We start from the raw sequence: 25,199 nt of genomic DNA, 5'->3' as shown, positions 1-25,199 counted from the left end.
GCCAGGATGCTCCCCACCCCTGTCCGCCCTGGGCACCCTCCAAGCCTTGGTTATACCCCAGCTGGCTGAAGGAAGTCTCCCTTCTCCAGGAGCCTGTCAGGGAGCGAGCTTGAGCTTTGAGTCTCGGTTTTAGAAAAAGAACTTGCATTGTGTTCAGCTGATGACAGAGCCGTTCATATTCTCTGGAGAAAATTTGGGAAGCACTTAATGAGGATATATGAAGAGAAGAGGAGCAGTGGCCAATGTGGGCACACACCCTGATTAACCTTTCAGGGTGTGTGTGCCAGTCTGTTTTATAAGCACACGCGCACACATGTGCACACGTGTGCTCACACAACCCATGTGCACACTTGTGCACAAAGCATACGCGTGCAAATACATGCACATACACGTCCCCACAAAGTCACGTGCACGAGTGCGCACAAACACACATGTGGATGTGTTGTGCTTTAAACCCGGCCCGCTGTCGAGAAGTGGCTTTTCTCATGTGAGGTGCCTTGTGGAAGCCCATCTCCGTCATCCACTTCTGTCCTTTTCCTACCCTGGCCTTCCCCGTCACATGGGCTAACACTCTGTATTACCTTTAACATTAATTTTGCAGATTTCACCGGTGAAAATTGATTACTCAGGGCCTTTTGTTGCCATGAAGCAATTTGCTCCTTGTTGATGGGTTTTCCTGCTTCTTCATGTGCGGGAGCCTGAGCCCCTCCCCCTCTTTGGGGATGGGAGGTTGAGGCTCCCTGCAGGGTGCACAAGGACATTCATGCCTTGTCCTCGTCTCACGGGGTGCTGGCCTGTTTTCAAGGCAGTCCTCCGTGTAGATGATGGGGTGGGTGTTGAGAGCTTTGCGGGGGGGGGGGAAGGTCTCACTCTTTCCCTGACACCCCCTGCCCTCACCACGCCCACAGATACTTTCATTAGGCTCCTTATGAGTGCGTGGTTTATGTCATGACCTATTTCATCTGGGGAGGTCACCTTCCCCAGCCCCTGCCTGCCTTGGTAGCCCAGCACCCTCCTCCCGGACCTCCCCACCCTCACCCCCAGCCCCCTGAATCTCCCTGGGTTCTGCTGCCCTGTATCCCTGCCCTCTTCTCTGTGAATGACTTCTGGCTGTCCCCTCTGTGCATTGCTCCTCAGTCCCATGGCCCTGGTCTCCAATCCAGGTTCTGATGCTGTCTCTAGGAGCAGCCAGTGCCCACTGACCCCCGGAGGCGGGATCTCTGGGGACTGGGCCTGGCGGGTGCCTCTTCTGCAAGTTCTGCGAGGATTTGTTCGGGTCTAAGAGCATCTGTCTGGAGGGACCTCCCAGCCCTGCATTCCTGCCTTTTCTCCTGTCCCTGCGTCTGCGACAGCTCCTTGGTAGCCTGCCGTTGGGTCCTGGGATGGGGAGGGCTAGGGTGGACCTCAGGCCTGCAGAGCTAGCGGAGGGGGAAGAGCTGCGGGAGATATCTCATCCTCTTGGCCTCCAGGAGGTGGAAGCAAACAGACAGATTCTTGGAAGCCTTGTGTGAAAAGACATTAGGAATCCTCTGTGGCACCGTAAGGCATTTCCCAAAGGAACGCATTTGTGCAGGTACAGATTCTGAGTCTCAGAAGATTGAAGAGGGATGCACATTAACAGTTTCCTGCCTGCCAGGGCCCTCCTCCCGGGCAGCGCTGACCCAGGAGGCTGGACTTGGTGGCGGCAGACACGGGGTCAGGGCCAGTGCTGCAGACCCTCACTGGGACCAGGGCTGGGTGGGCAGGCATCCCAGAGTGTCCCACCAGCATGGTGGGGCATTGGAAGGGCCTTCCTCAGCTGCCCCAGGGTCTCCTGGAACATTTGGGTGGAAGCAGTTCTGCGGCCAAATACCTTTGAGAAATGCTCTATCCGCTGCTAATCCAGAACACGGCTGCCACACAAGGGTGACAGGCCCAGGGGCGAGCGGGCTGAGAGCCAGCTCGCTTTCTGCTTATGACCCTGCCCTCCTGGAGCAAGCGGTGCTTTTTTGTAATTCTCACAAAGGCATGGCAAGGACTAGAATTTCCAGCCCTTCTTGGATCTACAAGACACTGAGAAGCCCTGTGTAGAGAGCCCAGTGTCGCCTGGTGTTGACCCTGGAACCCTGCTCTCCCGCAGCCCAGCAGGGAGCACTGCCGGCGGAGAGGGGGGGCACAAGAGTCTCGGGAGACAGGCTGGCCCCCTGTTGGCAGCACCCCGCTTTGCAGCCTGGAGCAGGTCCCAGCTTTGCCCTGGGCCCCATCTTCTCACCTGTGAGTCGTGCAGAGGCCGTGTCCAAACTGCGTTGCTTTATGGGTTGGTGCAAACCCAGATAGCAGCTCCCCCGAGGGGCCCCTGCTCCGTGCCGTCATCATGGTGACTGACAGGGCTGGGGCAGGTGTGACGGCGAGGTCAGATGAAGAGGGTGGGAGTGACGCCCCGTGACAGATGCAGAGGACAGTGGTCTGGGCCGTCCCGCACTCACGCTCCCCCGGGCCTTCTGTTGCGGATGGATTCCCAGCTCCTGCATTGGAACAGGGCGCATCTCTGGGCCTCTGCTGCCTCCCTGGAGGATGGAGTAAGGGGAAACGCTAGACCAAGTGGCCCCTCCCTCTGCCCTTGCGCCTTCCCCCCACCTTGTCCTGCTCTGGTGTTCACCAGATGCCCCCCTCCCACTGGGCCAATTGTGCCGTCCACACGTCCTGCCCTCACTGCCCTCCCCGGGGGCACTCGTAGAGCCTTCTCGGCCCAAGGGCTGAATGAGAACCGGGGTCTACCCAAATCAGATTTGGCTCTTAGCTCCATCTGGTGAGAAAGAAAGAACGTCATGTTCAGTCAGAGTTGGCGGGGGGGGACGGACTGAGGCTCACGGAAGCTGTGACCTGATCAAGGACTGTCTGCTAATGACATCACAGTCCGTGGGCAGCTCGCCATGAGTCCCGGGTACTTCCGACTTCCCCACCGCCCAGAGACAAACCACTGTCCCGGACGGAGTGGCCTGTTCTCTCCCCCAAGGCCAGAGGACTGCCCAGCCCGAAGTCCCGCAGCTCTGGAGGGCCCATCCTCAGGGTCTCTGTCCCCGCCAGCCCCAGGACGCTGCAGGATCCAGAAGTCTCACCTCAGACCCGACCTCCCTGTGACGGCTCCAGGGTCAGCTTTCTGGCAGCATGGCTGCCAAACCTAGAGGCTGTATCCCCTCAGCAAAGGAAATGTTCTCTGACGACAACCACCGCCCATTATGGAACCAGGCCCCTCAACGTCAGGGTGGCCTCTCGGTGGGGCCGAACATCCGGGCCGGAGGAATGGACGCTCTTGGGGTGCAGCTGGCAGGTGGGGCCTTGCCGCTCTGGCCTGGCGGGAACCCGACGGCGGAGAGCAGACGGCTTCCTCTGCAGCTCCTGCCACCGCTGGCACTGGTCAAGGGGGCACGTCTGGGCTTCCTTTCGGGGGTGCTTCTATCCCCGCCTTTCCTCAGGGACGTGTTCTCGCTCCTGTGTTCTCAGGAGATAAATGGTAGCCTCTGGTGTCACGCAGAGACAGGAGAACCACCTCATTCCGTAAGCTGGCCCGGCCAGCGAGTGTCACCCAAAGGGAAGCCTGGCTGGTAAGAAATTAATCTATTTCTTCATGAGCAGGAATCTTGAGTATGACCCCTCAGAGGTCTTTTGTGGGATGAGGGAAAGGGCCAGCGTGTGGCCTCTAGCAGGCCTCTAGTCCTGTGGTGGCTCACTCCACCTCTGCCTGGGGATCCGATCTGTGTGGCAGGCTGTGGTCCGTGCTCCGCCCATCGCTGCCAGCCAGGACTCGGGGAGACTCAGTGCGAAGGGACAGCGGGACCCAGGGAGCATGCCCAGGCTGGGGGCACTGCTGGGAACTGACTCCCACCCCTTCCCTGGGAGGACAGGACCCACAGGTGCTCACAGCCAGGCCTGCCTCTTTCCCTCCCTCCTTCCGCAGATGGCCTGGGTCCCACCGAGGTACCTCACCGGGATGGAGAGAGGACCCTCCTACCTGTGTTTTCTCCTTCTCCGGAAGCGGAGGCCAGGCTAGGAGCACAGACTGTTCTTAGCCACCCCAGCCCTCTCTCCAAAGGGCGAGTGCTCTCTCTTTGCAGGAGCAGGGTCCCCTCCGGAGAACCAGGATCTCTGTGTCCCCCCAGCCTCTGCCCTAGGGGCCCCCAGGCCCTTCCCAGCCCCCAGGCCCCCTGGGGAGTTGCGCCCTCCAGATGCAGACCCAGGACACTGGCAGAGTGGATCGGAGGGTGAGTGGGAGCCAGGCCGAGTGGAGGGAGGTGCACCAGGGCCTCTAGCCCTTGGGGGCCTTTCAGTGGCAAGGGTTCTCTGGGCCCTTCCAGGTAACAAACATCCTGTTTCCCCAAAGTGGGTGTTGAGGTAGAGAGGTGTACAGAGGTGAGGAAGCCCCCGGGGACCCCAGCACCACCCCCAAGGGTGATGCCCATCCCTGGCATCAGGTCCCCACGTAGCTCACCTCACCCCTCTGAACTCCTGCCATCATGGATCCCTGTGCGTGGGGAGGGGGCAGGGGCAAGGGCAGGCATGCAGCGGGCAGGAAGGGCTGGGCAGAGGGTAGGGGATGGGAGCCCTGGGTTACAGTTAGTTACATGCTGGGTTACACACGTACTGCACTGTTAGTAACACAGCCTCAGGGCAGGTGGGCAGCTCTCCCTCAATCTGCTATCAGGTCAGGACCAAGGGGAGGGCCACAGTCCAAGGACAAAGGCAGGCTGTAGGGAGGGGCCTGGGAGGTTCCTGCCTGGGGTAGGGGTGGGGTGTCATTTATTCAGGCAGAGCCGTTACCTCTGTTTGAGGGGACATCAGAAGGGTTAGCTGTCCTCCCCAACCCTACCCCCACACCTTTTGCTTCAGTGGTGCCTAAATCCATTAGTGATTTGTTTGCTTAGAATATTATTCTTCAAAAGGGAGTGTTAATGGGATGGTTTTAGGGAAATGCAGAGGTCTGAGTGGCTTCCCCAGGGGACATCAAATAGTGCCCAACCTGTCCAGGTTCCTTGGGGATAGGGTCAGCAGCTGAAGAGAATTGGCACTCCCTTCCCCTCCCGGGGTGTTGGGCACAACTGCCATGGAGCTTATGGGTGTGTTTGCATCTGAACTCCACAGGGAGACCAGTGGCCACTCTAAGAGAGCTGACGGGTCCACAGGCCACACTGTGTCATGCGGGTTCCTGTTAAATGCTCTTAGCAAGGGCTTCTGAGTGTAGACAGCCCAGGCCATCTCCCAGGGGAGGCATAGAGCCTCTGCACAGTGTGAGCCCTTGGAACTAGAAGTTTCTAGAAGTTTCTGGAAGTGCTTGGTTTGTTTTGCTTTGTGTTTTACCAACCACCCTGGTAGTTGAGTGTCACGAACCCTGCTTTGTAACTGAGAGAGTCACATGCCTTGCCCCCCCTCACGCTGAGGATTGGAGCTGGAGCTCTGCCTGTACAGCTGCCCTGGAGGATGAAGGGGCAGGGGGAGGGGAGTCAGTGCAGGAAGCAGAGCCCGACCTTCGTCTGTTCCCTCACTCTCAGTGCTTGCTCCTGCGTGATCCCACAGGTGTCATACAGACTTGTACCCGCGCCTACTGGCAGCTGGGCCTCCCCCAATGCTGGAGCCCAAGCCTTTGAGGTCTTAGCCTCTGCAAGGTCTTTGTGTCCTTATCAACAATCCTGTGGAGGCACTTGGGATCCTGCTTCCTCTGTTCTGCAAGATCAGCCCACCCAATTTAGGCCACCTTTCATCTTCCCAAACCAACATCCCTTTGAAAAGAAGGGAGCAAGTGTTTTCAACAGAGGGGCCTTTGGTCTTGGGCAGATGAGGAGAGGGAGGCCAAGGCCCCAGTGTCCCTGAAATGCACCTTCTCTCAAGTCAGCTTCTTTCGGGTGTGACCCACAGTAGACTCAGAAGGTCCCTGAGCTCAGGTGGCTTCTGCCTGACCTGCATTTATTTTTTTTCTCTTTCTCAACTTTTGCAACATAAATAATTTGGAAGTAGAATGTACATACAGAAAAGCGCATGAGTCATAAGTGTGCGGCTCTGGTGAGTTTTCGTGGGATGAAGACATGGGTGACTGGCACCAGCCCCAGCAGCCCCCTCGGAGCTTGATATGCATGGGATCCTGATTAGATGTTCTTTCGTGCCTCGATTTTTTAGCTGCACGTGATGTGGTGGGACTGGTCCTTGTGGGTGGTTGACTTTGTCAAGCTCTTTGCCGGGGGGGGGGGGGCTCCGCCGGATGAGTATGCCACAGCTCACTTGGAGGGCAGCCTGCTTCGCAGTTGGGAGCCATCGTGAACAGCGCTGCTCTAAACGCTCCTGGATGTGCCTTTGGTGTGAGTGTGTAAGCATTTCTGGTGGGGCTACACGCAGGGAGGAAGTCCTGGGCCTGCGTGCGCCTGGCTTTCCCAGGCGCTATCGGACCGTCTTCCCATGTGGCTCTACCTGGTCTTGCTGCTGCTGCCAGTGACTGGGAGTTTCCATTGGGTCACGGTCTCACCGGCACTTGGCCTTTTCTGTCCTTTCACTTGAGCCATTCTGGTGGGTATACGGTAATGTCACACTGTGGTTTTTATGTTCCTTCCCCGATGACGAGTGTAGTGGAGTGTCATTTCCTTTTTCTTACGTTCATCACCATTTTGGAGATCCTTTCTCGTGAAATGCTTCTTCGACTCTCTCGCCCGTTTTTTAAAAATTGGGTCTCTTGACTTTTTTTTGATTTGTATGAGTTCTTTATATATTCTGGGTACAAGGCCCGTGCTGGATATCTACATCTACATCTGCACATATATACACAGTCATACACAGAGACACATTTATTCAACGGATCAGGGCCAGGTGCCCCCATGCACAAACGTCACAGTCACTGGGGCACAGCAGTGAGTAAAACAGACAAAGGCTCTGAACTCACGGAGCCCGAATTCTCTCCCTAGAGGAGACTAACAAATAAGGAAGTGGAAAGGATGTGTGGACTACAGTAAAGTGAGGAGAAAAGTTCAGTGGGGGAGGAGGTGCGGGGGTGGAGGTTAAACACTGTAAATATGTCACCGAGGAGGTGACGTGTCTGTAAGGACCTACAGGAAGAGCACTGCAGGCAGAGGGAGGGCGGGCAGGCCTGTGGGGACCGGTACAGAGTGAGCGAGTGGTGAGTGGAAGGTGGCAGGTCTCAGATGGGGGCAGGTCACCAGGTCACCGGGACTCTGGCTTGCATTTCATGGGGGTTCTGGGCAGGAGAGGACTGGACCTGACTCAGGATTTAACAAGTCCCTTCGCCTTGGGCCACTGTGCTGAGCAAGCGTGGGTGGAAGCAGGGACACTGATTAGGAACCTGTTGCAGTGGGTTCCTGTCCAGCTGTCCCATCTGTCCCAGTTGTCAGCACTTGTGAGCACGTCCAGGGTCAGCATCATCCCAGACTCAGGCTGCCCTGCTCTTTGCTCTGCCATCCTCGGAGCAGCCTCTCATGGTCCCAGGATTGACGTGCTCTTCTTGGCCTCATGTCCGGCCCACATCCACATCATCTGGGGCCTCTCTTCTGTGTGCTTTGTCTTTCCAGAAGCCTCCGGCAAAGGTCTACTGGCCACACCGCACCTGGCTCATGCTCCACGTTTAAAGCCAAATCTGGCAAGGTAACAAGATCCTTCTGTCAGTCCCCACAAGCCCTCCCTACAAGATCTTGCTCCCTGCATCCAGCCCTGCCCACAGCTTCAAGCAAGGGAACACTCCAGCAGGCATCAGCCCTGGCATGCCCATCTCCCTGCCTCTTTGGGCACCAGGAAGGATATAAATGCAGCCCAGGCACACACACAATGCTGATGTCACACCTGTGAGCAAAGGAGAAAGTGTCCTCTGTGTCTGCAAGGACATTCCCATTGTGGAGACAATGGGCAGAGGGGCCCTCCTTCCTCCCGGGGAAGCATCTACTTTATTGAGGTCCTTGGGGATGCAGGTGAAATCTGTGAGTGAGCACCTAGGGGAAATGGCTCTGTGACTATAAGAAGGTGCCGTGGGGCTGGGTATCAGCTCAGCCACCTCCTCTGGGCTGTACCATCTAGAGCAGCAGAGGAGAAGGCCTGCTCTGGGTGCAGGTGGCAGCAGGGGTGTTAACTGCCCACATGGACATCCTGAGACAATACCGTGGCCAGCCTAGGGCCCAGATGTCAGGCAGGGTTGTGGGCTAGAGCTGAGGGCCACAGGGTGTCTGGCAGGCTTCCCCAGGGCGAGAACCTAGGCCTCACCCTCTTGGTGCTCTGAAGCCATCTGAAGGGGTGAGGTGGCCAGACAGGCCCAGGACCTAAAAGCCCAGGCTGGTGCTTGTGCTACAAGTCCCCTGCAGAGGCCCCCATGAACTCCGTATCCTCCAGCTGGCCTGAAATGGGATGCAGAAGCATCAGGGGGAAAGGACGGTGTGAAAGCTTGGAGGGCTGGTACGCCAGTGGTCTGTGGCCCTGGCCTTCGCTGCCTGGTGCTCCTCCCCGCCCCCATTGCCCGCCCACAGGAGCCTCACCGGGCTGTAGTTACCGTGCAGGTGCTGGAGCAGTGGGTGCTGGGCTCCAGTCCTAGCAGAGAAAATGAGGGGGCGGTGGGCAGAGCTCCAAGAGAAAGACACCTGTTTCCAAACTCTTGCACTCACCGAGTGGACCCTGCACAGCCCCTAATTAAACAAGACAGAAATAACTGTCCACCGACACTCAGCCTGGTGGCCAATCTTGGGACTGCTAAGAGAGCAGGCAAAGAAGAAGGGGTAGTGGGAGGAGAGATGGCTGTCTCACTGGGCAGAGGGTAGGCATCCAGGGACTGGTCTGGACACAGACAGGGTCACCTCTGCCCATCTGTGCCCCCGGGCTTCCTCATGAGCCCTGTTGGGCTTGTGTCAGCCTCTCTCTGAGCATCCCCTCCTCCTTTCTATAACGTGCAAGCTGAGAATGTCCCTGTTCCTCTCTAGTGGTGACTCCCTCAGAGTCCCACCCCAGCTTGGTGTCCCAACTCAGCCTCTGGGCTCTCCAGTTCCAGATCTCCCAGGAAGGGTGCTCTCTGCTCAGTCCATCTTTTCCATACAGATTCTGAGAGCCTGGGTTGGGGTCCACGGCAGGCACACGGTGGAGGGGGTGACCTGTCACCTGACAGGATTTCTTCCGAACGCTGTGGCTTCTGGGGGTGGAATGACGCCTGAATCTGCCATGTGCCAGGCCCAACCCTAAACCGTGTTTCAGATTAGTCCTCCCACAAAAGCAGCTGCCGTGTCCCCTGTGTTCACGCAAGGAAATGGAAGAACAGAGTTACGTGTGCCGCTTGGGGCCAGAGTGAGCGCCCCGTCAGGGGAAGCACTCAAGCCAAGTGCTGGCCGAGCACTTGCCGTAGCTCTGTAGTGAATATCTACGATGAGGTGAGGTCGCAAAGGTCGCGGAGAGGCTCAAAGGGAGGAGATGGGGTTCCAGTGGGGCCTCCCGGGAGCGGCATCTCACCAACACTGCTCGCGTCCCGCACGGAGTCTGGACCCACAGAACACCGCTTCGCGCGGTGGCACACCGGCGCCACCCAGCACCGACGCGCTGGTGCGGCCGCCCGACTGATGCCTCGCTCCGCGCCCGAAACCCAGCGCCGGGCCCGCGCGAGCTGCCCTCGCCGCGCCCCTCGCGGTGCCCCTACCCCTGTCCCTTCCCCACCACCCTCCCAGCGGCGACCCGCCGCTCAGGCCCTCTCCCCTTCCCCGCCCCGCCGCGCCGCGCCACGCCCCACTCCCGACGCCCCCGCCCTCCCGGCCCCGCCCGCGGCCCAGGTTCCGCCCCGTTTTTGGCCGGGCCAAGGGGTCCTCGGCCCCACCCAGCCCCTCCGCTTTCCCCGCCCCTGGCCCCGCCCCGCCCCGCCCCTCGGGAGGCTGCGAGCCGGAGGGCAGAGGGTATGGAGAAGCCCGCGGGCGGGGTCGGGGGGCGGGAGCTTCCCGGGCGCTCGAGGAGAGGAGCGGCCGCACGCGGGGCGCTTGCAGCGCCAGGGCACGGCGCGCGGTGTAGGCAGCCAGGATGTTTCTGGAGCCCCAGGTAGGGATGCGGCACGTGGCAGGTGCGGGGCAGCGGGTCGCGAGGCGGCGACGTGGGTGAGCACGCAAGGCAACCCCTTGGTTGCAGCAAGACCGGGGGCAGGGGGTTCTTGCGCCGCCGAGAGCTCGGGAAGAGGCGCTGACCTTCGGCAACTAGTGAGACCACCCGGAACATCTGTGGCCTGGCTCGGCTCAGAAGGAGGCTGCCCTTGGGAACCACTCCCTCTGCGTGTCCGCAGTGGGGCACCTGCTGCCAGGTGGGCGGCGCCCAGGGCTCGGAACCCATGGGTGGCTCAGGCTGCCGCTGCCCTCTTTCGGGTATGGCTTGCTGATGCCAATGGTCATCTATGGCTGGGGGGTTCCTGCAAACCTAGTGGGGGCCCCTGTGGTGTGAACAGGGCCAGAGAGGCAGGAGACAGCACCCCCCGGCAGCAAGGCAAGGAGCGGGATGGCTGCCCTGGGACTGGCAGGCAGGCTTGTTAGAGCCAGGACGACCCTGGATCCTTTCCCAGGCTTGACGGGCACAGAACCACCTGTTTGCCCTGGAGGAGGTGGGGGAGAGGAGGAGGTCTGTGATGAAGTGGGTACGTGGGAGGTGTGTCTGTGTGTGTGCCATGTGTGGGCGAGAGTGAGAGTATGCGAAAATGCAGGCATGTTTATATATGGGGAGTGAGAGCGGGAGAGGAGGAGGGAGAGGTGTGTATGGGGGCAGGGTTGTGCCTGTGTGGGCACATGAATGCCTGCGTATTTAAGGAGACTGAGCTGGGGCTGGGGGAGGGGCTTCAAGGAGCATGGGCTCCAAGGTGAGGGGCAGCTTCCTTTCTGGATGGCTCAGGTAGGGAACTGAGACTTAATCCTGAGCATGAGGCAATGTGATGCATTTCTGTGGCTCTTTGTTGGAAGCCACCCTTTGAGATGGACTGGCGGTGTGATTCAGGTACAGGGTGCTGTCGCTGTCCCAAGCCCCCTCAGCGTGTAGCTGACCGCACAGACCTGGGAGCTCAGGCCCAGTGTGGGTGAGGGCACGGAAGAGGGCCTCAGCTGAGCTGGCCGGCCCTGGCTGTGCCAAAGATACGGGACTCATTTGTTGCTTCGTTAATTCACCTATTTGGTGAATTGATTAAACACTTGTGTGCGGGTACTGTGAATTCAGCAGGGGAACAAACACACGACAGTCACTGTCCTCATAGAGCTCACCTTCTAGCGCTTGAGGATGGGGAGAAAGCCCCGTCAATAAATGCAATGTGAGTGGCACCTGGCTGGCTCGGTTAGAAGAGTGTGCAACTCTTGATCTCGGGGTCATGGGTTCAAGCCCCGTGTTCGGGTGTAGAGATTTCTTAAAAAAAATAAACTTAGGAAAAACTTAAATACAATATGGAATGTTGCATGGTGGCTAAGTGATAAAGAGAAAAAGTGAAGCAAGAAAGAGGAATAGGATCTAGGGCGGGAACATCAGTCAGAATAGTTTAGGTTATCTGCAGAAACAAAAAAAAAAAACCCACGGAATCTAGTGGCTTTTAACAACACAATGCAAATTGGACTCTGCTCCAAGCCTTCTTCACTCAAGGCCTCAGGCTGACAGGTTCCGTGGCAGAGGGGGAGACGGTCTCCGGCACTAGTATTTTAATGCCCCAGCACAGACCGCCACCTGTCACTTCTCCTTGCTGCTCTTGAGCCGGACGAGTCATGTGGCCTCACTCAGTCTCACTAGGACCAATAGTGACAAGCCTGCTTGGCCTGGCAGGTAGGGCCCAGTGTAGGGACCACCACTGAGGGGGTGCTGTGTGTACCTTGGGTAGGACAGTTAGGGGAGGTCTCTGCATGTGTGACGTGTGCATGAGGACCTGACAGAGGGCAGGGAAGGAGGTAGATGGCAATGGGAGTGGAGGGGCACACCAGGACAACACCAGGCGGGGCTTTGAAGAGGCCTGCGTGTCCAGAGGCCGACAAGAGGCTGGATGTCAGGAGCAGAGCAGGTGAGAGGGAGAGGACAGTGGGGCCAGCACAGTGGCCCAGGAGCTCAGACCAGGGAGGCAGGGGTGGGGGAGAGAAGGGCCGATCCGGACACACTCTGAATTAGAGCAAGAGGCCTTGCTCGTGGCTGAGATGTGGTGCTGGAGACGGGGAGAGGCAGGCTGACTCCAGGAAGGAGGGCATTGGTCTCAGCGAAAGGTGGGAAGGGATGCAGGTGGAATGGTGGGGGGTGGGCAAGAGGCAGCAACAGTTTGACATCCCCTGGGGAGAGGTCACCTAGCAATGGGGTGGGCAGGCGAGAGAGAGAGAGCGCGTGGGCAGAGGTCTGGCGCAGAGTGCTAATTTGGAGCCCCAGCTTGCCCTACCCTGTGGGTCCCTTGCTGCCCCCTGGCCACACTGCTACCCCTGTGCCTGCTGGCTCAGGACAGCCTGGTCCTGGGCCCATGCTGCCCCAGGCACCACACCACCGTCTTGCTGGGCCTGCCTGCTGGGCCGGGGACCCTTTGTGTGAACTTCACCAGGGGCAGCAGGACGGACTGAGGGAGCTGCAGAATCTTGTGTTGACCTGGCTGCTGTGGGCCAGGGGGCTGGCCAGGGTGCAAGAGCACTGGGTTCAGCACTGCTGGCAGGTCCTGTACCCACCAAGCACAGGACCACAGTGGTGCTGTCTTCAAGGGCTGGGCGGTACGGAGGGCTGCTGGGGGGAATGGGTAGGGTTTTGCTCAGGAATGACACAGCCTGTGTTGGAGCTGTATCTGTGGAAGCTGTCTGCACCCTCCGTACCTCAGGGCTTCTTGGACCTCACCCTCCAGGGCAGCCACTGGTGAGTGAGCAGAGGAGGGCTGTGTCGGTCAGGAGAGCAGTTGTATCTCCTTGCTCTTCTCCTAAGCTGCTGGAAAACCTCTGGTCATCCTTGGAAGCTCCTCTCAAAATCACCTCCTCCAGGAAGCCCTCCTTAACTTCTTTCTACAGAGTTAGTCCCCCCACCCTTGTGCTTCCTTGGTATCTGGCACGGACCCTGGTCCTGAGTTGCTCGTACTGCTCTGCGGTGTTACATCTGTCTGCCCTGGCAGATGCTGAGGTCCGTGGGTTCTTCCATTTCCAAGGGTGCAGCCCAGGTCAGTAGGACTTCATGGATGTTTGTTGACTGACTAAGTGGGGGAAGGAAGGAACAAATATGAAGGCTGGAAATGGCCTGTGGAGACCGCTTAGTTCTGTCTCCTTGTTTTACACATGCGGAAACTGAGGCCCACGGGGTCCTGGCTTACCTGAGTTCAGCCCGGAGGTCAGGGGCAGAACTGGCTCCCAGACCAGGATGCCTCCACTGTGCCAGGTTCAGGGCCGGTTGGTCCCTGTGGGGGATCCCAGAGGCAGACAGGTTGAGGGGCCGTGGGGTGAGCAGTCGGGTGGGAGCGTATGGCCGAAGGCACCGGGGTCTTGGGATCTCAGGAGAAGGAGGGCAGCCAGGGGCCTTTACTGGGGTTCTTTGCCCTCCCCCCTCTGCAGTCCTGCAGCTTCTGGCCCTGTGGCCTCCTTGTCATAGGCAGGGTTTCTCTGACAAACCCACTGCCCTGCACCTCTGCCTCCGGTGGAATAACCCTGCCCTCGCCATCCTGCTCACACCCGCCTGCCTGGCTGGGGCCAAGCCCACGGCATTTCCCAAATGTCAGTGTGGCTGCCGTACTAGCCGCCCCTGCCTGAGGTGGGGCTGGCAGGTATGAGTCAGAGGACTTGGGGGCCAGCTCATGGGTCTCCCTTAACCCTCAGGAGGTCGCTGTACTAGCGACACAAGTGGAAGCCGAGGCTTCAAGGTCTAAGGCTGCAGCAGCCCCAGGAGGCAGGAGGAGCTGACATTCATCACAGAGCCTGGACTTCCTGTGAGTAGCAGGGCTGTGAGCAACATCCTTAGAAGAGGGCTGGCAGGGGCGCCTGGGTGGCTCAGTCGGTTGAGCGTCCGACTTCGGCTCAGGTCATGATCTCACAGTTCGTGAGTTCGAGCCCCGCGTTGGGCTCTGTGCTGACAGCTCAGAACCTGGAGCCTGTTTCAGATTCTGTGTCTCCCTCTCTCTCTGCCCCTCCCCTGCTTGTGCTCTGTCTCTCTCTGTCTCAAAAATAATAAATAAACATTAAAAAAAAATTAAAAAAAAAAAAAGAAGAGGGCTGGCACGGTCCCAGAGGAGGGTGGAAACAGGCAGCGCCCAGCCCAGAGGGCACAATGGTGCAGTGTCATGGGTGTGTGGCCAGGAAAGCAGGCTGTGGGCCAGGCGGCTGACTTGGGTGGACATTGTGTCCCTGGCCAAAGGCTGGGACACCTGCTGAGCTGGCGGGTCCCAGGGCACCTGGGCGTGCTCACACACACCTCTCCCTACTGCTGCCGTTGGAACGAATGTCACAGCACCTGCTCCAAATAGACTGAGTGAGGATATCTTTGGGGTTAGGGACACTTGCACCAGGGAGAGGTAGATAGGCAAACTATTTTTTAAAAATGTATGTTAAGTAATTGGTAGTTGAACACTCTTATTAGTTTGAACAGATTTTCAGTGTGGCTTCCTAGAAAACCTAAGAGATTAATCATATTACCTGCACATAAGGAGCATTCTGCCTCTTCCTTTCTAATGTATCTTTTATTTATTTTCTTATTGTGTTTTCTGAAAGATCCAAAGCAACATTAAATAATCGCAGTTGTCCTTGGCTTGATCTTCATTTTAATGAGAAGGCCTCTAATGTTTTTACTAAGTCTGAAATTGGCCCTAAATTTCAATAGATACTCTTCATCATGAACAGTATGCTCCTCTGCATTAATTGCCAAGAGTGTTCACCAAGAATGGATATTAAATTTCATTGAAAGCTTTCCTGTATCTAGCAAGATCATCAAATTCCTTTCCTCCTTGGACCTATTAATGTGTTGACTTACTAGCTTTTCTGAGCTAAATCATCCTCATGTTTCTGGAATAAATCCCACTGGGTCAGAGTCAATTGTGCTTTAAAATGCTTCTAGGTTCATTCGACTGATAAGTTGCTTAGGGTATTTTTCATCTATATTCATAAGTAAGAATTTATATGTACTTTCTATTACAGGACATATTTGTCACATTTATAAATCATGGTTGTGTCAGCTTCGTAAAATGAATAGGAAAGTCTTTCAATATGAATTGTGTAGTTGAAATACTTTAAATATCGTATAAAATTATCTTATTCTCCAAGGCTTGAAATAATTCATTTTGGAAACTGTCTCAGCTAGGAGTTGGTTTAATTTTTCCCTAAGGTCTGGTTGGCTGTCAGCTTACCTTAATTTGCACCATGGTTATTGGTCTTTTGGGGTTTTAAGCGTTTTTAGTCTATTTTGGTTATTTATATTTTCTAAATAATATCCCAGCTCAAAATGCTTTCGGATCTTTTAGCACAGATTTATAGAGTCGATTCTTTTAAAGTTTCTTGTCCCTGTCTGTGGCCAGATTCCCGTTTTCATTCTTAGGAGCTGCATTTTAGATTTCCTCTCTCCCCGCCGCCCCCACCTCCTGCTTTCCTTCCTCCCTCCCTTTCTTGCACCCTTTTGTTGATTAGAACTGCCAGAGGTTTACCTTTTTATTTTGTGGTTTCTAAAGAAAATCAGCTATTAAATTCAACCAGCAAATTCCACTCTCTTTCGTTAAATATGCTTTTAGTAATTCCTTCTTCCAGTTTACTTTGCTGCAGGCTCTGCTTGTTGAGAAGCTCTTTTTGAATCTTAGTTCATTTTCGTTGTTTCTTGTTTACTTAAAATATATTGAAGTGTATGAATTTTTCTCCGAGTATAGCTTTGGACATAACAAATTTCATGAGGAGTTTTTTTTTTTATAAGGGTTATTTCTCTAATGTATCTGTAATTGGAGGGTTTTTTTTTTTTTAAAGCTTTTATTTATTTATTTTTGAGAGAGAGAGGGAGAGAGAGAGAATCCCAAGACGTGGGGCTCAGTCTCACAACCGTGAGATCATGATCTGAGCCGAAATCAAGAGTTGGGTGCTTAACTGACTGAATCACCTAGGAGCCCCTGTAATTGGAGTTTTCATTCCTTCTTTAGCAAAAACATGTTTTAGGGAAGTTTTTTAATCAAGCGGGTAGACTTTTGGTTCATCCTTTGTTTATTAATATTCGGCTGTTGCGTTGTGTCCACAACATTCTGTCACCTGTACATTTCTGTCTGGAGACTCTGGGGGCACATTTGTGGCTGGCCCTCGGGCCCTGGCCTGGCACCCTCCCCCCTGCCGACACCGCCGCGGTGCTGAGTTCATCGGGCCCCTTTGCGCACACTCCAAGCAGGTGGCTCCATGTGGGCCGGGCGGTGTCCATCTCGCAGGGGCCTGGCTGGCTCCCACCTGCCTTTGTCGTGCACCTGCTCTCCCTTCTCCTGAGCCCATGCAGGTGGCTCTAGGGTTTATGCCGGATCGTGGTGGTTACACCCACCAAGCTTCAAATCTCAGCCCTCCACTTTGGATCTGTAAGGTCTGGGCTGATGACTTACACCCTTTCAGCCTTTGTTCCTTCATCTGGAGAATGGGACAGTGGCTGCCTGGCTAGCAGCAAGTGCCTTGTGTGGGCAAGCGTGCTGCCCTGGGGACGGATAGAGGCAGCGGTGCCACTCCTACTCCTGGGGGCTGGCCAGGTTCTGGCTACTTGGTCATAAGCCCCCAGCCTAGGGGACACAGGGTGTGTGGCGGGAAAGCTGCTGTGTCCAGGGAGTGGACACAGGAAGTGGGAGCTTTTTGTTGGAGGGTCAAGACATGTGCCTTGGTCTTTCTGAGATGCTGTGGCCCCTGGCCAAGGCCGTGGTTCCCTGGCCCACCAGAGAGGCTGGGGCACAGAACCCTCCTGCTCCTGGAGCGCAGCGGGGTCCCAGGGGCGTCACTCTGGGCGTTTGCCCGGAGGATGACAATTCAAGCAAAGAAAATTGATTTTTATTTGTTTTTAAACACAAAGGAAAATCATTGCTCAGCCTAATTAGATGTCATTTAAAAATAAAGGAACTGTGTGTTCTTTTTTTTCCATACCCCAGCAACCCCAGGCAGCCTCGGAGGCGGAGGCTGGCACTCACTCCTGAAAGGTCTGAGCCGTGGCCTGTACCCCACCGCACCCATCCATTCTGAGGGGCCCAGACTCCCTGCCTCTCAAAGACCCCCAACTCTGATGCAGTTCCCTCACTGTCCCATTCCCTCCTGGAGCCGGGGCTCTTCCTGCCTGATGGCCGGAGCTCTCTCTAGTGACTATGCAGGCTCTGAGTAGCAGCCCTGCAAGTGGACCCTCCACATAGAAAGGGGGCCCTAGAGGGTGATTTCAGGTGAGGTGGGGGTCTGTGACCTGGTCCCCCAGCCCTCCTCCTTCGGGGCACATTGAGTGGGCTCCCAGAAATGACAGGACTGGCTCCCAAGTTTATCTCCATTTGCACTCTCTCCTGTCCCAGCCTGTGCCCCACTCAGCCTCCAGGAGGCCAAGTCGCCCGCCCATGTGCAGAAGTGCTGGGGTGACCCCTGTGGAATCCGGTGGAGTCGGCTCAAGAGGGAGGGAGGCCAGAGGGGAAGGGGCGGGGAACGCGGGGCCCGAGTGGCCTGAGTGGGAGGCCAGCATGCCAGCCGCCGCCCTGCGGGAAAGGGCAGGGATTCTCTGAAATCCTACCTGCTCTGTCCTTGGGCCTCTCCGGCCTCAATAATGGGACGGTTATTGGTGGACAATGACATTCTGTCCCTTGAGCAGCCACCAGAAGAAGCTGACTGGACAGAAAGGGAGAAAAGAAGGAGGAAAAAAATGAGGAAAACAGCCGGGCTCGGCAGAATTTGTACTTTGGAGTGTGAAGAGGAGACGGCAAGATTCTTTCAGTCAATTCGAATAGTATTTGGTGCTAGGAAGGAATCCGGAGGGAGAAAAATGAATCATGCGTCCGTCCGTAACAAAGCTTTAATTATCAGCATCGCTCCCTAGGCCGGGCCTTTGTCGAGGAGGCGCCCTGCGAGGTGCTGCCTCGCTCTGGTTCCCATGGCAGCCGCCTCCTGGCAGGGGTCCGGCCTGCAGGCCTCCACCGGGCCCCAGGGCCGCCTTGCCAGGCCCAGAGGGTCCGCCGAGGTAAATATAGCCCTTCCTCAGGGCATCTGTGAAGGTGATTTCTTGAAGCTTGGTTTATGTAAGGAATGTCACTCGTCCTCCAGGAGCTCCAGATGCCCACCCGGCTGGGAGGATCCAGAGGTGGGAGCTGCAGGGTGCTCCCTGGCCCGAGCTGCGGGGAGGGGACAGGCCATGTCCTCCCAAGGACTTCCGTGATAGAAAATCCATGGGGGTGCAGAGGGAGGAGGGATGAGGACCTGTCCACAGGGGCGTGTCACCCCTGCCACTTCCCACCCTGGGCAGGGGCCAAGCAGCCGCCCCGAGGCCAGAGCCAGCTCAGAGCCCCCTCAGGCCAGGGCAGGGCAGCGCAGCCAAGTCAATGGGTCTGCCTGCCTGGAAGCAGGGGGTAGCTTCTCTCCACTTTCTTCCTGTGTGCAGGAGGGGGCCTACTGGCTGACCTGGGCATGAGGAGGTGAGAGGGAGAGGTGAGATCAGGGTGAGGTCAGCACCAGGCCCCACCCACAATCTGTGTCAGGAAGGAAGCGGGTAACTGACAAGTCCACCCAAACCGGCGAGTACTGAGCATGTCCTGAGCATGGTGGCCTCATGGCGCGCTTGCTACCACCTGTTGAAACAGGTGCTGGAGGTGCCGGTGTTTTACAGAGGAGGGTGGGGCTCCAGCTGCCAGTGTCCTGGACCCCCAGCTCATGCTTGCAGCCAGACCCCAAGTATCTGCAGCGTGTGGCCCCAGCGGACAGGACCAGAGCTCTCTGGTGCTTAAGGGAGACACATATCAACTCCAAGTTAGGGAGATCTGAGGGCTGGGGTTTGAGGAGGGGAGGACAGCCCCCAGGAGGGAGGTTCCTGCCTTAGGAGTACCTGAATTCGGGCTGGAGGCTGCTCACGCCCTTCTGCTGTGGTGGGTGGTCCTTCATTCCTGGGGCTGGGGGAGCCAGAGACGAATGGGTAGCAGGTCTGCTCCCCAGTGGCCCAGGATCCAACCCCCTAAGCCAGAGGGCAGGCCTGGGGTTATTGGGGGGCTGGGACGACGTATGGCTTTCAGGGTCCTGGCTCCTGGAAGCTCTTGCACCCACCAGAATCTCTGGAAGTGACTGTGGGCTGCAAACACAGACTCTCTCAAGCAGGTGTGACCTGTGCCCTTTGCAGATGATGCCCCGAGGGACCTGTGGCCACTGGCAGGTCCCTGGGCAGCTGCCAGTGACACGTGGCCCCTAGTGGGGATGGAGACTGCCTGAGACGGTTTGAATGCCCAGTGCAGGGGTGCAGCTCCAGCTCCAAGGCACTGGAGTGGGAAGGGGAGGTGCAGAGGCGGGGACACTGAGCTTGTCATGAATAACAGGTGTTATCGGAGAAGTGGGGAGAGGAGGGAGGCCTGGAGAAGGGAGGTGGCTGTGCTTGGGGCAGGCACCCCTCTTCCCCCTGTCTCCCTTCAGACCCCCCACCGCTTCTCACTCCCTGGCTGTGGGCGCTACGCCCTCTGGGCTTCCAGCCCCCAACCACCCCCCACCTCCGCCAGCCCAAGGGTCTGGCACGCAGCTCCCCCAGCTAGTCTGGGCTCTCCCACTAGGGTTTTCTGGCCAGTTAGTGGGATCCAGGAGGTGGGGGGAGGGAAGGCCCTGCAGGTCTCTCCCCCTCCCCCAGCACCCAGCAATGAAGATAGGACTCCAGAGGCCACGGTGAAGTGACCTGCCCACTGCTGGCCCTCCCGCTTTTGCTGCCATTTTCTGGTCTGTGATACTAGTTGGGAGACAGCAGGATGGCAGGATAGGGAAGATTAAGATTAAGATTAAGATTAAGATTAAGATTAAGATGGGGGAAATGAAGGAGGCACTGCCTCTGCCACCTGACCTGTCCTGCTTGAGTTGGGGGTGAGGCCTTAGTTTTGCTGGGGAAGGGAGGAGGCCCCAAGATGCTGGCTGTTGCCTCAAGGCACAGAATATGCAGACACAACGCATGTGAGTCCCTGAGCCTCTGTCCTCACCAGGAGGGCTCCTGGACCTCTCCCCACTCCCTTCGCCCCTCCCCAGTGGGCGACAGAGCCAATAGGTGAGTTGGGCCCCTTGGTTCACTCACCGAACACACAGCTTCCTACTCTTCCCCCACCCCCAGCAGGCAGATTCGTAAGTTAATAACTTAGAGTCACAGTGTTCTGGAGAATCCAGGCCACCTTCAGCATCCTGACGGCCTTCTCTTGGCAGGGGTAGCCCCCTCCCACTGTTGGCCCCCCACTTAGGCGGTGTGACTTGTGAGGGTCCAAAGAGTAGGCCAAAATCTTCACGGCTGCCAAGGACCCACTCAAGGTTTACCGGAAGGTTTTCATATGCACCGGGAATCCTGTAGAAGTGGTTGGGGGCAGGGTGGGGGCATGCACTGAAACAAGCGTTTCATTCACAGATTTGCCTTGCAACCTCCTGCTTAGAATTCCCTGCTGTGTAAAGTGAAGGTCCCCTCAGCCAATTCCTCTCCCTGGTCTGTGCCCCAAGGGGGGGTCACTTTCGGATCCCAGGAGGGCCTCCTGGAAGGGGTGCCTCATCCTGGACAAAAGCCAGAAGAGTCTCCCTGGAGACCCACATAGGCAGTGGAGAAGGCAGGGAGGGCACCCCGCCCACGCCAGCCCCGCATGGCTGAAAGATAGATGATCAGGAAGTATTTGTTTGGAAATGAGCAAGGAGGACATGCTCCAGGGAAGACTCTCCAGGGGGCAAGTGGGATGGAAGGCTCCAGAGGCCTTGGCACCAGCCCTTCCCTCTGCTCACAGTGCTCTTCCCTTTCCAGAAGTCTCCTTCAAGTCTGCTCAGACCTCACCTCCTCAGGGAGGCCTGTCTCTCCGCCCGGTTAGGTTACCATCTGCTCTGTCCCCACACTCCTGACCCTCTTCTCTTCCAGAGCACTGATCCCCGGCTGACCTCTAATATCACAGCCACAGATATGGATCATCATGCATGGCAGCCACAGCCTGCTCCGGGGGGGCTTAGTGGGGACAGAGAGCCTTGTTTCCTTCATTGGTGGGTCTACAATGTCTAGGCAGGTCCTCATTAACGTTTGTGGGTGGGTGGGTGGCTGGCTGGCTGGCTGGCTGGCTGTGTAGATGGATGGATGGATGGGTGGGTGGATGGGCAAGGAGGAAGGGCTCTGTGGAATACCTCACCTCCTCCCCCACCCCAGTGCAAATGATTTCAGAGAACCAGACAGCCCTAGAAGGGTGATGGGGTCCATGGTGCTCCTCCCCAGCCCTGGCTGTTGCTGGCCCTTGTCCAAGTAGCCAGCATGGTTTTCTCCCCAGATGCGGCCTCTGAGTGCCAGTGGGGCTCCTGCCTGCTCCCACTAAGGCTGGATTTTTCTGGAGCCAGGATGTAACCCAAGATAGCTCCATGAATACACTCGTTCTGAAATCTCTGCCAAATCCTACCCTCTTGGTTAAGTGGCCCACCATTGTGGGATCACAGGCTGGACCCAGCTCCCTCCAGGAGCACTTTCTCTTCCCCCACCCAGTCTCTCTCTGTCTCTCTGTCTCTCTCTCTCTTTCTCCTCCAGCCAAAAGAGGGGAGACTGGCAAGATGTGTAATTTTCAGTTGCTAATTGTGATGCCCTGCAGCTTGCTGAGCTAAAAATAGTCTTCATTTTTGTTGAGTAGGTTAAAAAATAGAAGCCCATGTGCTGCCTCCAAAAGCAGCACCCCTTGCAAAGCCTGGCAGAGGCAAGGGCCGATCGGGGTCCCTCTTCCACCTCCTGGCAGATCCCTGGGGACTCGTGCAGGATGGGCCCTGAAGGCCATTTTTGTCCCCATTTTCCAGGAAGCTGCGATTCTTAACTTTGCATCCATAGATGAGCTTCTGGGAACCCATCAATCCCTGGAATTATATGCAGGATGCTGTGGGAATGTGCATTTATCCATGTGTCCGGGGTGAGGGCCTCAGCCTACATCTGATGCTCAGGGGGTCATGCCCCAGACAGGGACACTGGTGAGCAGAAGTGACAGTCCTGAGAAGGAACAGGGCTGTGGGACAGACATACTCGCCGCTGCCTACCTGAGCAACATTATAGAAGTGCTGTGAACTCAGTGTCCTCATCTGAGAAATGGGTGTCTCTGTGCTGCCCCACCCCCACCCCCTGCCCCGCCCCACCGGGTTAGGGGGCATTGCATCAAGTGAGACACGTGATGCCCGGCATGTGGCCGGCCTCCAAGTCCCGATGACAAACACTTGAAGTACAACAAGGTTAGTCAAAAGAAAGCTTGTTTTTGCTTCTGTGTTTCTCAGAAATTTCGAGAGTTGCAGGCTCCAGGATCTGGAAGAGGTCCTAAAGTTCTGACTGCCCTGGGAACCTGCCCCAGTTCTTCTCCTTCAGAGTTGAATGGAGGCCTGACACTGTTCCTGTCCTGTTATGCAGGATACCGTCCCCTCCACGGGCTGCCGTCCCCACTATCGACTGGGGCGAAGTTGGCTGTGGCTGAGGGTAGCCAGTTATCTTTGGCGGTCTTCTGTTAGGCCCCTCTTGGGCTGAAGGAAGTGCTTGTTTCCTGCAAAAGCCCTGGGTCGGGGTTGAGCCCTGCCTCCTCTTTCCCAGAAGATGCCTTGTGGGGCAGAGCTGGTGTTGGGAGCAGGTAGCTGGATATCAGAGGCCAGGAGGCCTGAGAGCCCCAGGGCGCCCAACGGTGGGACAGGCCATGGCCCCTCCTGTGATGAGGCTCCTGCCCCCACCTGGCTGCCCTGAGTCCCTTCCTGCCCAGAGCTGGGAGGGTAAAGCCCCTGTGGGATGAGGCAGTGAACTGGAGGCTCCCTCCGGGGCTGAGAGGCCAGGGATGAAGGCCAGTTCGGATGAGAGCAGACCCTGGGCATGAGAACACCTCCAGAAGGTGCACAGCACTGCCGGGACAGTTGCAAACACGGACACCTCTGCATACGGTTACTGCAGCAACTGGATGTTTCTCTAGAGTCAATGTCACTTATATTCCTTACTCAAGTATGTTCAAGTAAATTGTTTGTGACATCAGCTCATCAGCTGTGGGAGTGTTTTACAAGACCATTGGGCAGTGTGACCCCACTCCCCCCCCCCCCACCCCCGTTCCCCCGGGCCTTGCTGGGCATCTCAGTACAGAAAGCAGGAAAGGCACTCAGGAAGGAGTGTAGCCCTTACCCAGGCCTGGGCAGACATGACAGCATATGGAGGCGAGGAGCGATGGGCAATTTGGGTGCTCACAACAGGTTCTGGGCCTCCGTCAGAGCTGCAGCTCCCAGGGGCCGGGAGAGGTCGGGGGGAGATATGAGTGGGGTGCAGGGTCTGGGAAGGCCATCTTGTGCCCAGCTGGAGAAGATCATCTGTGTCCCAGGTCACAGAAGGTATGATGTGTGCGTCCCTCCCAGGGCGCATCTGGCTTTTGCACTCGTGTGGCTGGAAACAGATGCCCTCCTTTGTTTTGCTGCCCGATGGAGGGGCGTGGAGCCCTCAAGGCCCGAGTTTGCTGCTAGGGCCATATTGAAAAGCACTGTGGCAGCGAGCGGCATTCAGATCTCTAGCTAACGTCTCTTAGGAGGCTGCAAAAGGGAATTTGATTCATAATCTTCTACAGAAAGCCCCTCAAAACCCTTTCCCCATCTCTGCCAGGTCTCTCGTGGCCCTGGGGCTGCCTGCGTTCTTGCCACTTATTCTCTCGAGGTCTCTGAGACCGTCTGCCCCGCTCACTGTGCTTCTGTCTTCTCCTGGGCCCTCCGTCCAGGCAGCATCCACGCTGCCGATGCTTTTGTCAGTGTGTTCCTTAGAACGTGTGCGTGTGTGTGCGCGACACGCGGGGCAGCTGCGAGTACTCAGGAGCTGAGTACTTTGGCTGAGGTGCACTGATGCAGAGCTCCAGACTGCGCTGTGGGAAGGTACCCAGGGATCGAGGACCACGTGCAAGCAGTCCTCAGCCAGGCTGAGCAGAACCCAGACAACAGCGTTTACTTTCTGGACTCTGACTGCCTGGTGCGTGAGCACTTGCTCTGGGCTGGAAGCCGTGTTCCATGCGCTCTCCCCTCCTGCACTCCCACACCCTCGCTGTGAAGTTCAGAGGCCGGTGTCCTCATCTGACAGTCGGCCACAGGCGTGTGCCTATTGTAGGCATGGGAAGGAGGCACAGGAACAAGACAAACAGATGCTCTCCTCCAAGCCCGGCTTCCGTAGAGATCAGAGCCTGAGCCAGAGCGGATGTGCCAGCACTTAGTGGGGAGTGTGGTCCCAGGGAAGCACGAGCGATGGAGGGGGTGAATGGATGCGGGATGCCTTCCTGTAGGAGTCGGTCTCACTGATGTCTTTGGGGAGCCTCTGTGAGGCTTCTGTATCTCAAACAGTCCATCTGGGGTAAGGCAGGGGAGCTTACCTCTGCCTCCCATGTCCCATTGGTCCAAGTTCGCCCCTGGGGGGTAACCTGGCTACACCCTGGCTTCTGAGCTGTTCACAGGGCCTGGATGGATCCACAGAGCATGGCCTCAGCACGAGCCCACAGCCTAGGGCAGGAGGCGTGTGGTCTGCTGATGGCCGTGAGACCCCAGGCCAGAGGGAGTGGGTTCGAAGCCATGGCAGCCAGCGCTGGGCCACTCCGGCGTCATCGAGGCAAAGCACAGATGTGGTGGCCCACAGTGGCATCAGGTGCCACTCACAGGATGGTAGCTGCCATTTCCTCCTTTGAGCCTCCTTCCTTCCTTTCCTATGAGCCTCCATGGCCCTCACCACTGCCCTGCCAGGGACCTGGAACAAGAAACTACACACCGAATCGACAGGGGAGGAAACTGAGGCTCAGCGCAGCTCAGAGGCTTCCCCATTGTCGTTGAGACAGTGCGTGCCTCCCGACTCCACTCTGGACTCTCGCACTGTAGTCCCAGACCTGAGCCCACATGAAAGGACTCTGGTGGGTGTGGGCGGGGGTGCAGACAAGGAGCATTCTAGGGATGGAGTTGCAGGGGGCTGGGGATCCGCCAAGGTCGTGTCCCTTACTGGACCGTGGAGGGGCAGCAGGTGTGAGCCCTGAAGCAGCGGCAGCTCCGGGGCCCCTCTGTAGTCATTTCCTGTTTGGGGAGCAGCCACAGATGTGCTGGATGGAACAAAGTGGTAGGGGGCGTGGTGGGAAAGGG

The 25,199-nt window shown here is 57.1% G+C and overlaps 1 protein-coding gene across 6 annotated transcripts in view; it reads left to right on the top strand.

Annotated features, from left to right (window-relative positions):
* RASGEF1A (RasGEF domain family member 1A) overlaps positions 1 to 25,199 on the top strand; it is an 84,898-nt gene that overhangs the window by 41,379 nt on the left and 18,320 nt on the right. Inside the window, exon 2 of one of the 6 annotated variants that reach the window (XM_060642106.2) lies at positions 3,484 to 3,584. The exons of 1 other annotated variant lie outside the window; for it this stretch is intronic. Coding sequence is in view for 1 of the 5 variants with exons in the window: in XM_060642104.3 (XP_060498087.1) it covers positions 10,009 to 10,026 (18 nt within the window). In the remaining 4 variants the exon portion in view is untranslated. Of the gene's footprint in view, positions 1 to 3,483; positions 3,585 to 7,547; positions 7,618 to 9,280; positions 9,375 to 9,832; positions 10,027 to 10,057; positions 10,283 to 25,199 lie in introns of those variants that run through there. 4 more of the 6 variants (XM_060642102.3, XM_060642108.2, XM_060642104.3 and 1 more) reach the window with 4 other exon arrangements.

Source organism: Panthera onca, chromosome D2, assembly GCF_046562875.1.
Source record: "Panthera onca isolate mPanOnc1 chromosome D2, mPanOnc1 haplotype 2, whole genome shotgun sequence".
Taxonomy (NCBI): Eukaryota; Metazoa; Chordata; class Mammalia; order Carnivora; family Felidae; genus Panthera; species Panthera onca.
Note: the sequence above shows the minus strand (reverse complement) of the source record. Positions and strands in the feature narration are given on the sequence as shown.